Raw genomic sequence first — 13747 nt, 5'->3', positions numbered from 1 at the left:
AGTCTAAGGGGGGTTGTACAATTTTAATTTTTAACTTTTGTACTTAATTTTTATACTTGTAATTTTTTATAAAAATTATAACTGTCATTTGTTTATGGTTTACCCTAACTTAGCTTGGATTTGATCATATCAAAAAGGGGATGATTGTTAGTACCCAAGGTAGTTTTTGTAGGAACGTTGGGCCGGCTAGAAGGGGGGGTTGAATAGCCCTAAATAAAATACAACCCTTCCTCGAACAATTAAGCTAACACTTGAAAAATAGATTAAGCAGAAAATAAAGCATAAAAACGAGGCACCGGATTTGACTTGGTTACAACCGGGGAGGTTGTTAATCCAAGGAAGATGGTTGCACTAAGAACTCCTTCAGGTGGAGAAGCCTCGTTTACAGCAGTGTAGGCACAAAAAGAAAGAAGCTAATCAAAGTAGTGGAAGCACACAAGTGTTGTTACAATTTCTGAACTGATGAAAAGCTTCTGGACCAAGGCTATATTTATAACCTTGGTCGGGGCGCCTGGAAGGGGTTCCGGGCACCCTGGGGGAGATAAAACTTTATCCCCAACGTTCAGATCGCGTAAATCGTGATCCTGGTCAAAATCAGGGTCCGGGCGCCCAGAAGGGTTCTGGGTGCCCCGGGCTGCTCCGGGCGCCCCGGACTGTTCCGGGCGCCCCGGAGCCCAAAGTCAACCAACGTTGACTTTTTCATCCGGGGACCACTGCTCCAGTTTGGTTCGGCTCGGTCCGGGTCTTCTACTCCGGATCCGCTTGCTTGGGTGATCTCTGTCATCCGGAAAAGGGCTCACCCGAACCCAACTTCCGGTCTTCTCGAGCGAGCTTCCCTCCGGCTTCTGGTCCCTCGAAATCGCTGCGTGTTTCCTTCTCGTCTGTCGGTGTACTCATCCGCAGTCTTCGTCCCTCGGACGCACCGCGTGCCGTCCTTCTCGCTAGCTGCGTCTCTTGCTCCCGGAGCAATCTTCCGCTCCAGCTTTCGTCCCTCGGAACCACCGCACGCTTCCTTCTCGTCCGCCGGTATACTCTTCCGCAGCACCTTGTCCCTCGGACTGCCGTCCTTCTCGCTAGCTGCGTCTTCCGCTCGACTACCTGTGTTCCTAAGCTCCTGCACACTTAGACACAAGGTTAAAACAAACAGGGTCTACCTTAACTTGTTGATCACACCAAAACAACCTTGGGGTTCCAACAGTTTTGATGTGATCAACCAAGTCAGGTTAGCTCCTGTTGGTTTTTAACTCTATGTCTAAGTGTGCAGGAACTTAATAGCACAGGAAGTCCAGCGAAAGATGCAGCTAGCGAGAAGGACGACATAGAGAGAGTTGATGGGCTCGGTGAGTCCGAGGGGCGAGGTGCTGCAGAAGAGTACGCAGGCGGACGAGAAGGAGGCGTGTGGCGTTTTCGAGGGATGAGAAGTCGAAGCGGAAGATTGCTCAAAGATCGGAAGTTGGTTTCGGGTGAGCCCTATTCTGGAAGGCCGAGATCACCCAAGTGGAGCCGAAGCCGAAGAGGAAGACCCAGACCCAAGCGAGCGGAGCTGGAGCAAGAACCTAGACCAAACAGTTAACTTGTTGTTAACTTAGGCCCAGGCGCATAGACGGTCCGGGCGCTTGGACGGTCCAGGCACTCGGACCAGAATTTTTATCCGGATCTCGTCAAACACAATCTGTTGCAATGAGGATAAAGTTTTATCCTCCTCCAGACACTTGGAACACTTTCAGGTACCCCGATCAGGGCTATAAATACAACCCTGGTCCCAGAAATCTAAATAGAACTCTTGTTATCTTTCCTTTTGAGTTTAGCTTTCTAATTGTGAGATTTAATTGTTGTAAGAGGCTTCTACGCCCAGAGGTGATTTTTATTGAGCTTTTCATATTCCTTGGATTAACAACTTCCCCGGTTGAATCAAATAAATCTGTTGTGCCTCTTCTTTTTAGATTCTTAATTTTTTATTTATGTAAGTGTTAATTTTGTTAAAGCTATAAAAGTTCGAGGAAAGTTTTTCATTTTTATTTGTAGGGCTCTTCACTCCCTCAAGCCGATCGCCAAGACTCCCAACAAATACTTGTAATATAGAGTGACACTGCACTATGGGTTCATCGTTGTTGTTAGTTAGGATTTCATTCATCACATTAGGTTTAGAGAACAATCTCAAAACAAAACCCCCTCTATTCGATTAGGTCTGGAAACAAATGTCCTGCCATTGGTTCTACATGAGAGACGACACGGGCCCTCTGCTATATTGCCTTAGTGTAGACTAAGAGATTCAGTTGATTATAAATTATTAATTTGATTTGTGCAAGTAACAGTTGCGATGCACATCAGATGGCCACCACGAGCACAGGGCACTATGCTTGCAAGGCCAACCACCATGAGCACAGGTCGCGATTGGGCTCGCAAGCATAGTACAAGGCTGTGACCACCCTCACGAGTATAGTGGGAGGTCGAGGCAGCCTCGCAAGCACATGCAACCTCGGCAAGAGCCTGCGGCCTTGCCAAGGTCAAATAGGAGAGGAAAGGGGATCGTGCTCGAGTGAGAAGAGGAGAGTTTTACCTGGCATCGAAGATATCACACTAGAGAGCACTCGCGTCTAATGCGGGGGATTGGAGCAGATGAGACTAGAAAAGGGAGAGAGTGATTGGGAGAAATCGATCGGATCCCTAATTTTATCTTAAATTAATTCTATCACTTATTAGAATGGATAATTAGTTTAGTCTCTAATTAGTAACCGAATTAATTTTCCATTGCTAATTCTATCACTATTTGCTAGTTCTATCATTATTTGCTAGTTTTTTTTGGTGACGTGTGCTATCCATATTCAATAGCTCAAACTCCTTTTAAGTCACCATGCATTAATCTCTTAATTAAGATTTAATCTTAATGACAATTATTATCACATATTTGCCAATACTTAATCCTTTAGTAACAGGTACTCAATAGGTGGAGAGTACTTAAGAGATCGAGCACTATAGAGGTCGACTAACGTGGCGAGGCATCCTTTATCATCAAGCGTGTTGATTTGGAACATCTCAACAACATATCCATCTTGTTGAGTTGGAGGAGGGGCTTATTTGCACCCCTAGTTATCATTGCCATAAAGTCTCATCATTTATGAAAGTCGAAGTTTACTTCAAGAGTAATTGTTGGTAGTTGATGAATAGCTTGGAGCACATGACATAAAACTAGATGTTTTATATTCAGCCAGAGCCTCAACAATTGAAGAGATATGCCTTCACAAGTAAGTTACGTTTGGTTGGATGTAATATATAATTAAGATTATAATATAATTAAATTTTAATATAATGTAATGTAATATTTGATCTTTGATTATAAGGATGATTATATTTTTTTTCTGTGTCCATTATTTCTTATAAAGAATATAATTCGTATTATTATAAAATAATAAAAATATTCTGTGATTTCTACCATTGACTGTTGCACCTCTACCGGAACTTGCAGTAGCCACCGGCAACCAGGAGCAAAAAAACTTAGGATTGAATTTGATGAAAAATTTAGGATTGAACGATCTTAGGGCTGAGTAACGAAGAGCAAAAAAAACCCACAAGTCTACCGTCACAAGAACATTCGGTTCTGTGTTAGAATGCCTTTAAAGGTACGACGGAAGCTATGAAACTCAGCTGCCAACATACTACTATTACCATTTTCGAATGTATAAATAGTATGTCTTTTTAATCAGGCTTTGAGTATAACTCACCTCATAGTTTTTGTTTTAACTATTGTTTGTCAATATAATTTTATTTAAATATCATTAATCCAAGTTTGTTCAAAACATTATATTAATAGTATAGGTGTTAGTTTATGAAATAGTATATTTTTATTGTTAAATATATTATGTTTATTATTTTATGTAAAGGTAATCTTTAAACAACTTCTTCAAAAAAAATATTCTTAAAATTTATTAATATTAAAATGGATTCTAAAATTTTTTTTTATCAATAAGTGGGTAGTTTAGTGGGTAATTTAAAATTTTTAAAATAGACATTTTAATCTTAAATAGAAGGTATTTTAACACTAAAATGAAGTATTATATGTATCTTAGTAGTAGTAAAATTTTAAATGAATTATTAAAAAATTAGTGACTGAATTTGCCGTTTCAAACGTAAAGTTTTTCCTTTTTTTCAGGGAAAGAAAAAGAGACATCTGAGAATCGTGATCCGTGAGCAAGTTTATAGGAATGCGAATTTGTGCATCACTACCGCCTCTTTCATCTTCCATGGATTACCACCGCCGTCGCTTCTCCTTCTCTAGCCTTCTCTATCTATTACTGCTCCTCTTAACCAACCTCTTCACCTTCCTCCTCTTCTCCTCCTCTTATTCTTCTTCTACTTCTCCATGCCTTCCCTGTTCTTCTTCTTCTTCCCTTTCTCCTCCTCCTAGCAATGTCGCTCTTCCACCTGAGTTCGTGGCCTTCACCTCCGCCCAGACACTCCCCTTCGGCCACAATCGCAACATGGGCTCCGACACGATCTACCCCCCGGGGGGTCTCGCCTGTCCTCTCTTTCCTGACGACCTCGCCGCCTTCATGTCATACCCCGTCAACGGCTCCTGCCCCGATGACGAGCCCCTCTCCCAGCGCCTCCTTCTCCGAGGCTGCGAACCCCTCCCGCGCCGCCGCTGCCGCCCTGCCGCTCCGTCAGACCCCGCCCCTCCCCTTCCCTTCCCCGCCTCCCTCTGGTCCCTCCCTCCTGACCGATCCATCCACTGGTCTCCCTACTCCTGCAAGTCCTTTGCCTGCCTCCTCAACCGCAGGCACTCCCCCTCCTTCGACGACTGCAAGGACTGCTTCGACATCCTCGACGGCAGCCGCGAGCGCGGCCGCTGGGTGAAACCCTCCGGCGACAATCCCCTCGATTTCTCCATCGACGAGGTGCTCGCGGCCGCCGATCCGCTCGGGTCCATCCGGATAGGCCTCGATATCGGCGGCGGATCAGGGACCTTCGCGGTGCGGATGCGGGAGCACAACGTCACGGTGGTGTCGTCCACCATAAACCTGAACGGTCCCTTCAGCAGCTTCATGGCGGCGAGGGGGGTGGTGCCGCTGTATCTCAGCGTCTCGCAGAGGTTGCCCTTCTTTGACAACACGCTCGATCTGGTGCACTCGATGCACGTGCTCAGCAATTGGATCCCCACCACACTGCTCCACTTCATCTTCTTCGACGTATACAGGGTGCTGCGCCCCGGCGGCCTCTTCTGGCTCGACCACTTCTTCTTCGCGGAGCCGCAGATGGCAGCGTACGTGTCACTCATCGACAGCGTGGGGTTCGGCAGAGTGAAGTGGGAGGTGGGGCGGAAGCTGGACCGTGGGACTGAGCTGGGCGAGATGTACCTCTCCGCCCTCCTCCAGAAACCCCTCAAGAACTCCTGGTAATTTCTGAGGTTGCTCTCGCCCATTAATCCTTTCTGCCTCCTCATCTACTTTCACGCTGCAAAAGGTTGGATCCGCCAACCTAAACGGTCCTCATCTACTTTCACGCTCCAGCACGAGGAGAAACAACAGCAACAAACAACAACAAAAAATACGACATTTCGTTTTGTTTGCATTGTGCAGGTGACGAAAATCAGCGAAAAAGCCATAATTCACTGAATTGCTTGATAAAGTTCTGAAAATACTCAAATCACATATGTTTCAAAATTGTCAAATCATATGGTCAATCGATTTGAAACAGTATGACAGCCATGAATAAATTTCTTGTTCTGGAGGAGTCTTGTCCGATAAACAGAAAATATCTCTGTATTATGATAATATCTAAAATTAGATACATCATTACATGATTTTCAAACATAATAAGCTACCGTCCACATGATTAAAAGCAACACAATAAATTATAATCCACACGGTCGGAATCAAATCAATAGTGAAGAATACAACACACCACACAAAACTGAAAACCAATAGACTGTGTGATAACATGATTTACATCACAATAAAATCCTAAAAACAAATAAAAGTGATTATAAGGCGTAAAACCATAAACAAGACAACTTATTATAATACTGAGTTTGAATACAAAGTGCAAATAACACAGTGTAAAATAGTAGGAAAAATCTCTCCCAAATATGATGTGGGAATAGCAGTCAGGATTCTCGAAGCAACTATTCGAACATCTATCTGTTACATGACGAAAATAAAACATATATAGGGTGGTGAATTCGGATGACTCAGCGGGTAATAGATATGATAATACATGAGCAACATAAAACATGAAGATCAAAACATACATTCTCAATAGAAAAATAAGAATATCATCATATATGATACAAGAAATGCACATATCAACACACGTTATAATGATTAGTAAATCATTAGGGATCAACAACAGATTTTCTTATAACACCTGAGTAATATATATGACAGTATATACAAGTATGATAAATGAACATGTATGAATCATAGCGAGCATATGCAATATGCATGTACAACATAAGCAACCTATTCAACTGTAAATAATGAACGAGCAAAGCCAGATAATGATCAATATGGGTACCATAAAACTTAAGCATGTGTAAATATATATAACTGTAATATATTATCATATGTGGGAGCAACACTCCACCACAAGCAAACCATCATATGTAGGAGCAATGCTACACTATGAGCAAAACATCATATGTGGGAGTAACGTTCCACCACATCAATATATCATATATGGGAGCAATGCTTCACCACAAGCAATTCATCGTATGTGGAAGCAACACTCCACCATAAACAATCCATCATATGTGGGAGTAATGCTCCACCACAAGCAATCTATCATATGTGAGAGCAACGCTCCACCACAAGTATTTAAATGACCAAGACATATAACTATCTAACTATGAACCGCGAGAGATCACTCTACCATAAATAACCTGTGGGTAGTCCGAAATGTCAGGCTCTCTATCTGCGTGAGATTACTCTACCACAGATACCTATGAGCCGACAAGAAGTAACTATCTAGGTATGGGTTTCACGAGATCACTTTGTCACATATCACTATAGTATCCCAGAATATAACAACCCAAGGATAATAACATAGCAAGCATATCACAACCACTGTCAACTCTCTCAACATCGTAGTGGAGACACAATCATCAACCAATCGTACGAGACTTAGTTGACAGGGTATATTAGTCACTGTCTAATCTGTTAACATCATAGTGGAAACACAATCGTAAACCACTCATAGGAGACTTAATTAACAGGATATTGATGTGCGTAAATATTATGATCGTTTATCCATGTTTTAACGCATATTCACTTACTTTATACGTATATATTCTTTGCATGATCGTCTCTTTTATCGTATACTCATCATATATACAATTTTGTTCGGATATTTGCTCTTTATTTAATTTTGTGTTGACAGAGACAACTTTCGGAGCAAAAACAGCGATTGTCGACGCATCGGAACGAGCCAGAGAACACGACCGTGCAACCTCGCACGACCGTGTGGCCAAATAACAGAAGAGAAGTGCATGGCCGTGGAACTCTCCGTGCAACATGACAATAGGCAAAAGAAGGCACGGTCATGCCACATCTGCACGGCCGTGCAACACAGCCAGGAGCAGAAGAAGGCACGACCGTGCCACATCCACACGGTCGTGCCACCACAGCCGTACCCTAGCCTATAAATAGGGTTTTCAACCTTTCTCCAAGGGGGGGAGAGCCGAGAAGTGAGCCGTCAGCAGGAGAATCACCTTGGTGTCGTTCCACGCCGTCTAGGACCTCTATCCAGTGATCTTTCATCAACACATCAACTCCAGAAGCAAAGGATTGGATCCGAAGATCACTCGTCATCGTTGGATAAGCATACTTCTTCTTTCTCTCTTCTTGTTTGAGGATTGTATGCTTAATTACATTATGTCTTCGGGTTTTTCTCTGGCGTCTGTGGAGTAGACTCCTTGTTCTAGGATTAGAGAGTAGTTGTGGATTGGTTTTGATGTAAGACTCACATTTATGCCTTTATTCATTGGATGATTTCGCTAGCTTTGTTTTAACTATTATGCATGCTTGTTGCGTATTAATTGATTGTATAGGAATTACTAACCTCGTAGAGAGAGTATCTTAGATCGTACACCCGAGGGACCCTAGTGACAGGGGTAATGCGTTCACGGACATCTAGGGTACTTCCTTGAAAGGAGAGGCAACTTCTCCACAAGGAAGTAAGAGATCAAACTAAGCTCCTTATTTCTATCCTTAATGACGCCAATTAAAGTTGTGTTCTTATGATCTACTGAGGTACCCTCATGACAGGGGTTAACCGTAACAGGATTTCATAGGGATCTTCTTTATTTGGTACTTAAGGATAGATGCTTCAACTTCCGGCGAATGCATGCTGATGGACAATGAGTAAATGATAGAATGTGATATATCAATACCATCACAATGAAATCAAACTCCAAAAACTATTCATAAACCAAGTTAATTACTTCTTCTTTTCTAGTTCTCATTTCTGCTTCCCAATCTCTTTTCTTTAGATAACTTACAACCATCGGTAGTTTAGCTAAACCTAAGTGAACCATTGCTAGTGCTTATAACCAGTCCTCGTGGGATCGATAATCTTTATTACTGATAATGAATCCATGCAATTGCGGAAGCGTAACAAGTTTTTGGCACCGTTGCCAGGGATTGCGTCTATAACATTAGCGAAAGTCATATTGGATTAGACTAGACTTAGTTTCTTTTTCCTTTATCTTTCCTTTTTCTAATATTTTGCATTTTAGAGATAAATAATTTTATTTTTCCTTTTCTTTATTTTCTGTATTTTTTATTAAAATGCCTAAAAAAATATAATATTATTTCACTCTCTTCTTTACTATATTCCGTAGGTTGTTCTTGTATGCAAAGAGTTAACCTTGTAGGAGTTTCAACTATCCCACATGTCTGTCTATTTCACGCTCTCGGTCTGTTTGGATAGGACATGATGTTAAGACCATTAAAGGATTATGGAGCCCCGAAGTCTGCTAAAGAGCTAGGGCCCATTGTGTTTCCAGAAATCCCAGCAAAGAATTTTATGCTCAGACCTTCATTCATCTCTAAAGTTCAAGAAAATTAGTTTTGGGGATTAGATTCAGAGAATTCTTACTTGCATCTCCTAAATTTCCACAGTTATTGCAATATGCTGAGAGTTGAGGGGGTTCCGGCTGATTCAATACAACTTATAGCTTTTCCATTCAGCCTCAGAAGTAATGTGAAGGTTTGGTTCAACACTCTGCAACTGGGAAGCATCAGGACATAGAATGAATTAGAGAGAAAATTTCTAAATAGATACTTTCCTCCAAAAAGAACCGCTCAGTTGAGAGATCAGATTCTACACTTCAAGCAACGTGATGAAGAAGCATTGCATCAAGCCTGGGATAGGTACTTATCAATCCTATATCAGTGCCTGCATCATGGTATTGAGAGTTGGTTGATTCTTCACGTATTTTACATTGTACTCTCGTTCCAGAACAAAAGCCTTCTGGACGTAGCGGCTGGGGGGCACTCATGAAAAAAGTTTGGATGAAGCACAAGAAATAATCCATATGGTGGTATCAAATCTCAACGAGTGGTCAGGACAAGATGTGCTAAACTTATTTCTACATCCGATCGAAGCAAGAGAGGATATGGTAGTGCAGATGGACGAAAAGAAGTTAAGATACGCAAGAAATGAGGTTCAGGAAGAATTAGAAGAATCCATCAGTGTACGGTGCAAGTATGTACAAAAACTGTTTCCTTGGTGCGGAGAGGTCTTATTAAAATTGCTGGGAGGTTTGATATCTACCTCAATATCATTTATAGAGGAGGACTTGGATGATGATGATAATATTGAAAGAATGACTCAATAAATTGAGGAAGCGCCAGAAGAAGTCGTGGTGAATAAGGAAATACAATTATTAGAATAGGAACCAACCTTGTCTGAGATTGTGCCACCTCAAGTGGAGTTAAAACCTTTACCGCCTAACCTTAAATATGTGTTCCTTGGTCCAGATTTCACCTTCCCAGTAATAATTAATGTAAATTTGACTGAGATGGAGACACAGAAATTGATCAAGGAGTTGAGAGTACACAGAAAAGCAATCGGATACACCATTGACGACATAAAAGGGATCAACCCTTCAATCTGCATGCACAGAATTCTGCTCGAAGAAGGATATAAAAATTTGATTGAGCATCAAAGAAGATTAAATCCAAATTTGAAAGAAGTTGTGAAGAAAGAAGTATTGACACTTCTTGACGCCGGAATCATTTATCCTATATCAGATAGTGAATGGGTAAGTCCGATCTATGTGGTCCCCAAGAGAGGGGGAATGACGATCGTTAAAAATGAAAACAATTAATTGATTCCAACAAGGACAATCACAGGATGGCGGATGTGTATTGATTACAGGAAGCTAAATAAGGAGACTAGGAAAGATCATTTTCCCTTACCATTCATTGATGAGATGCTAGAAAGATTGGCAAAACATTCCTATTTTTTCTATTTGGATGGATACTCTGGCTTCTTTCAAATTCCAATACATCCCCTAGATCAAGAAAAGACCACCTTCACATGCCCTTTTGGTACCTATGATTATCGATGAATGTTGTTTGGACTCTGCAACGCACCAGCTACATTTCAGCGATGTATGATGGCAATATTTTCAGATTTTACAGAAAAAATTATGGAGGTATTCATGGATGACTTCTAAGTCTATGGGAATGACTTCGACTCCTATCTTCTGAATCTTTCTAAAGTTCTCCAGAGATGTGAAGATGTGAACTTAGTTCTGAACTGGGAAAAATACCACTTCATGGTCAAAGAGGGAATTGTTTTAGGCCATAAGATTTCAGAACGAGAAATTGAGGTAGATAAAGCCAAAATAGAGACAATTGAGAAACTACCTCTACCTCTTAACGTAAAAGGGGTTAGGAGCTTTCTAGGGCATACTAGATTTTACAAGCGTTTCATCAAGGATTTCTCAAAAATTTCAAAGCCACTAACTAACCTGTTGATCAAAGATGCTGAATTCTATTTTGATAATGGCTGCAATGAGGCGTTTAAGAAAATCAAGAGTGCTCTCATCTTAGCTCCCGTAGTTCAAGCTCCAGACTGGGAACTCCCATTCAAAATCATGTGCGACGCTAGTGACTTTGTGGTGGGTGCAGTTTTAGGACAAAGAAAGAGCAAAGTACTACATGCAATCCACTATGTGAGCAAGACATTGGATGCAGCCCAAATGAATTATTCTACCACTGAAAAGGAATTATTGGCCATAGTGTTTGCAATCGACAAGTTCAGGTCTTATCTAGTGGGCTCAAGAGTGATAGTGTATTCTGATCATGCTGCCATAAGATATCTGCTTAATAAGAAAGATGCCAAACCTCGCTTGATTTCATGGATCTTGCTTCTCCAGGAATTTAATCTGGAAATTATTGACAAGAAAGGGGATGAAAATATTGTCACAGATCATCTATCCCGAGTATAGCCAAATGGGCAGAAAGATGTGGATTTTGATCCGCCTATAAATGATGTTTTCCCTGACAAACATCTATTGGCAGTAAGTTCTGGAGGGTTCCTTGGTATGCAGATTTTGTTAATTATCTTGCAAGTGGAGTACTTCCCCCAAAATTTACCTGGCAGTAGAAGAAGAAGTTTTTCTCAGATGTCAAACACTACATATGGGATGAACCACTGCTTTTTAGGAAATGAGGAGATGTAATCTACCGAAGGTGTGTGCCGAAACACGAGATCAAGGACGTTTTATTTCACTGTCACTCATCATCTTACAGTAGACATCTCGGAGTGTCAAAAACAACTGCAAAGATTTTACAAGCAGGATTTTTTTGGCCAAGTCTATTTAAAGACACGAAAAATTTTGTGCAGTCTTGTGACCAATGTCAAAAGATCGGGAACATTACTAGGAGAAATGAGATGCCACTGAATTGCATCCTCGAAGTGAAATTGTTCGATGTATAGGGAGTAGACTTTATGGGACCCTTTCTTTCATCATGTGGAAATAATTATATTTTAGTGACAGTGGACTATGTATCGAAATGGGTAGAAGTCATAGCTTCTCCTGCCAGTGACGCCAAAATAATAATTAAACTATTTAAAAAGGTAATTTTTCCATGGTTTGGTGTGCCTAGGGCAGTTATTAGCGACGAGGGTTTGCACTTCATTGAAAGACAGTTTGAAAATTTGTTAAAGAAATACGGAGTGAGCCATAAAGTAGCAACACCCTACCATCCCCAGACCAATGGACTAGCTGAGATTTCCAACAGAGAGATCAAATCAATATTAGAAAAGACAGTGTCCAATTCACGCAAAGACTGGTCATTGAAATTGGATGATGCTTTATGGCCATATCATACTGCCTTCAAGACTCCAATCGGTATGACCCCATTCTGACTTATGTATGAGAAGTTGTGTCTGTTAGGATGTATACTAAAAGCCTAATTTTTTGTATGAATATTTATATTTTGAAATAAGAATGACATTGGTCAAATGTCTGCATTTATGTTAAATGCAATTGTCCATTTAATTTATATTGTAGATAACATGGTGTTTGGTGTGACACAGAAGATCATGTTATCAGTTCCTTATAAATTATAAATAGTAGCTCACAACCAAGATGGAATGAGACAAACCATTGGAATGGTTGTAGTGTAATTTGGTATTAGTTTATCTTAACTATAAAATTACACTAGTACACTATGTGTGTATTGAGCAAGACCATTTGAGGTTGTTTCTTTTTATATTGACTGCATAAAAGAACAAGACCTCTGTTATTATGAAAGTGTGTGCTCTTAATCCCGATATAATATTAAGCACATATACTTAGTATTGATTTATTTAATTTGTCAATAGGTGAGATTTATTCAGTTGGATCAATAGGCCCGATAAGTTGGGAAATAATATTTTTATATGGTGTGTTGTTGATTATAGAAGGAAATTGTGTCCAAGTAATCTAGGTTGATGATATCCCCTTGAGGAACTCATAAGGATTGTCATGTAAACCCTGCAGGTGGACCTAGTCCGACAAGACAATGAAATTGAGTGGTACTACTCTTGGAGCTAGTTGTTAATTAAGTGAGTGACAGTAACTCAATTGATTAATGGGCATTCGATATCTTTAACACAGGGAGATTAACGCACTCATGATAAGAAGGAGCCCATAATGTAATTTGGGATTGGTGCGGTAGTTCAATAATAACTCTTTAGTGGTATAAGTTATTATTGATGAACTTGAGTTGGGTGTTTAGAGCGAGCACAGGAAGCTCAAGCTCATCGGGAGACCAAAATCAATTTCTCCTCTCGGTCCCTGTTATAGCCTTTATAAAGCCTTGTATCCATAAAATCCACTTCTTACCCAAGTAATGGGCTGGACACATCCTTGCTTGGAGCAAGGGGGGCTGGCCAAGCATTGTTTGGAGTCCAAGAGGTGGCCAGCCCAAGCATATCTTAGTGTCCAAGATGTGGCTGACCACTAGTGGAAGAAAAGGAAGTTTTGTTTTAAAACAAAATTTTGTTAAAATCTTTTCTTTTTTTAGTTATCTACAATAGTTAAAAGAAAGATTTTAAACTTTCCTTTTTTAGCATCCACTAAAGAAATAAAAGGAAGATTTTTAATTTTGTTAAAATCTTTCCTTTTATAACCATCCTCATGATTTTAAAAAGAGAGTTTTAAATTTTATAATCTTTCCTTTTATAGCTATCTACAAAGGATTAAAGATAGATTTTAATTTTGTTAAAATCTTTCCTTATTTGTAGCTATCTA

General features: G+C 40.5%; 1 protein-coding gene across 1 annotated transcript; it reads left to right on the top strand.

Annotated features, from left to right (window-relative positions):
* The first annotated feature begins 4202 nt into the window (after positions 1 to 4202).
* LOC121986658 (probable methyltransferase At1g29790) lies at positions 4203 to 5547 on the top strand. Its single transcript, XM_042540611.1, has one exon. It carries the CDS (start codon positions 4203 to 4205, stop codon positions 5394 to 5396), a length of 1194 nt encoding a protein of 397 aa, XP_042396545.1. The 3' UTR covers positions 5397 to 5547.
* The last annotated feature ends 8200 nt before the right edge of the window (positions 5548 to 13747 follow it).

This window comes from Zingiber officinale, chromosome 5B (genome assembly GCF_018446385.1).
Source record: "Zingiber officinale cultivar Zhangliang chromosome 5B, Zo_v1.1, whole genome shotgun sequence".
NCBI lineage: Eukaryota > Viridiplantae > Streptophyta > Magnoliopsida > Zingiberales > Zingiberaceae > Zingiber > Zingiber officinale.
Note: the sequence above shows the minus strand (reverse complement) of the source record. Positions and strands in the feature narration are given on the sequence as shown.

Bases quoted from the DNA above. Each gene is read 5' to 3' on its own strand.
- LOC121986658 (XM_042540611.1), top strand. From the start codon at position 4,203: ATGCGAATTTGTGCATCACTACCGCCTCTTTCATCTTCCATGGATTAC.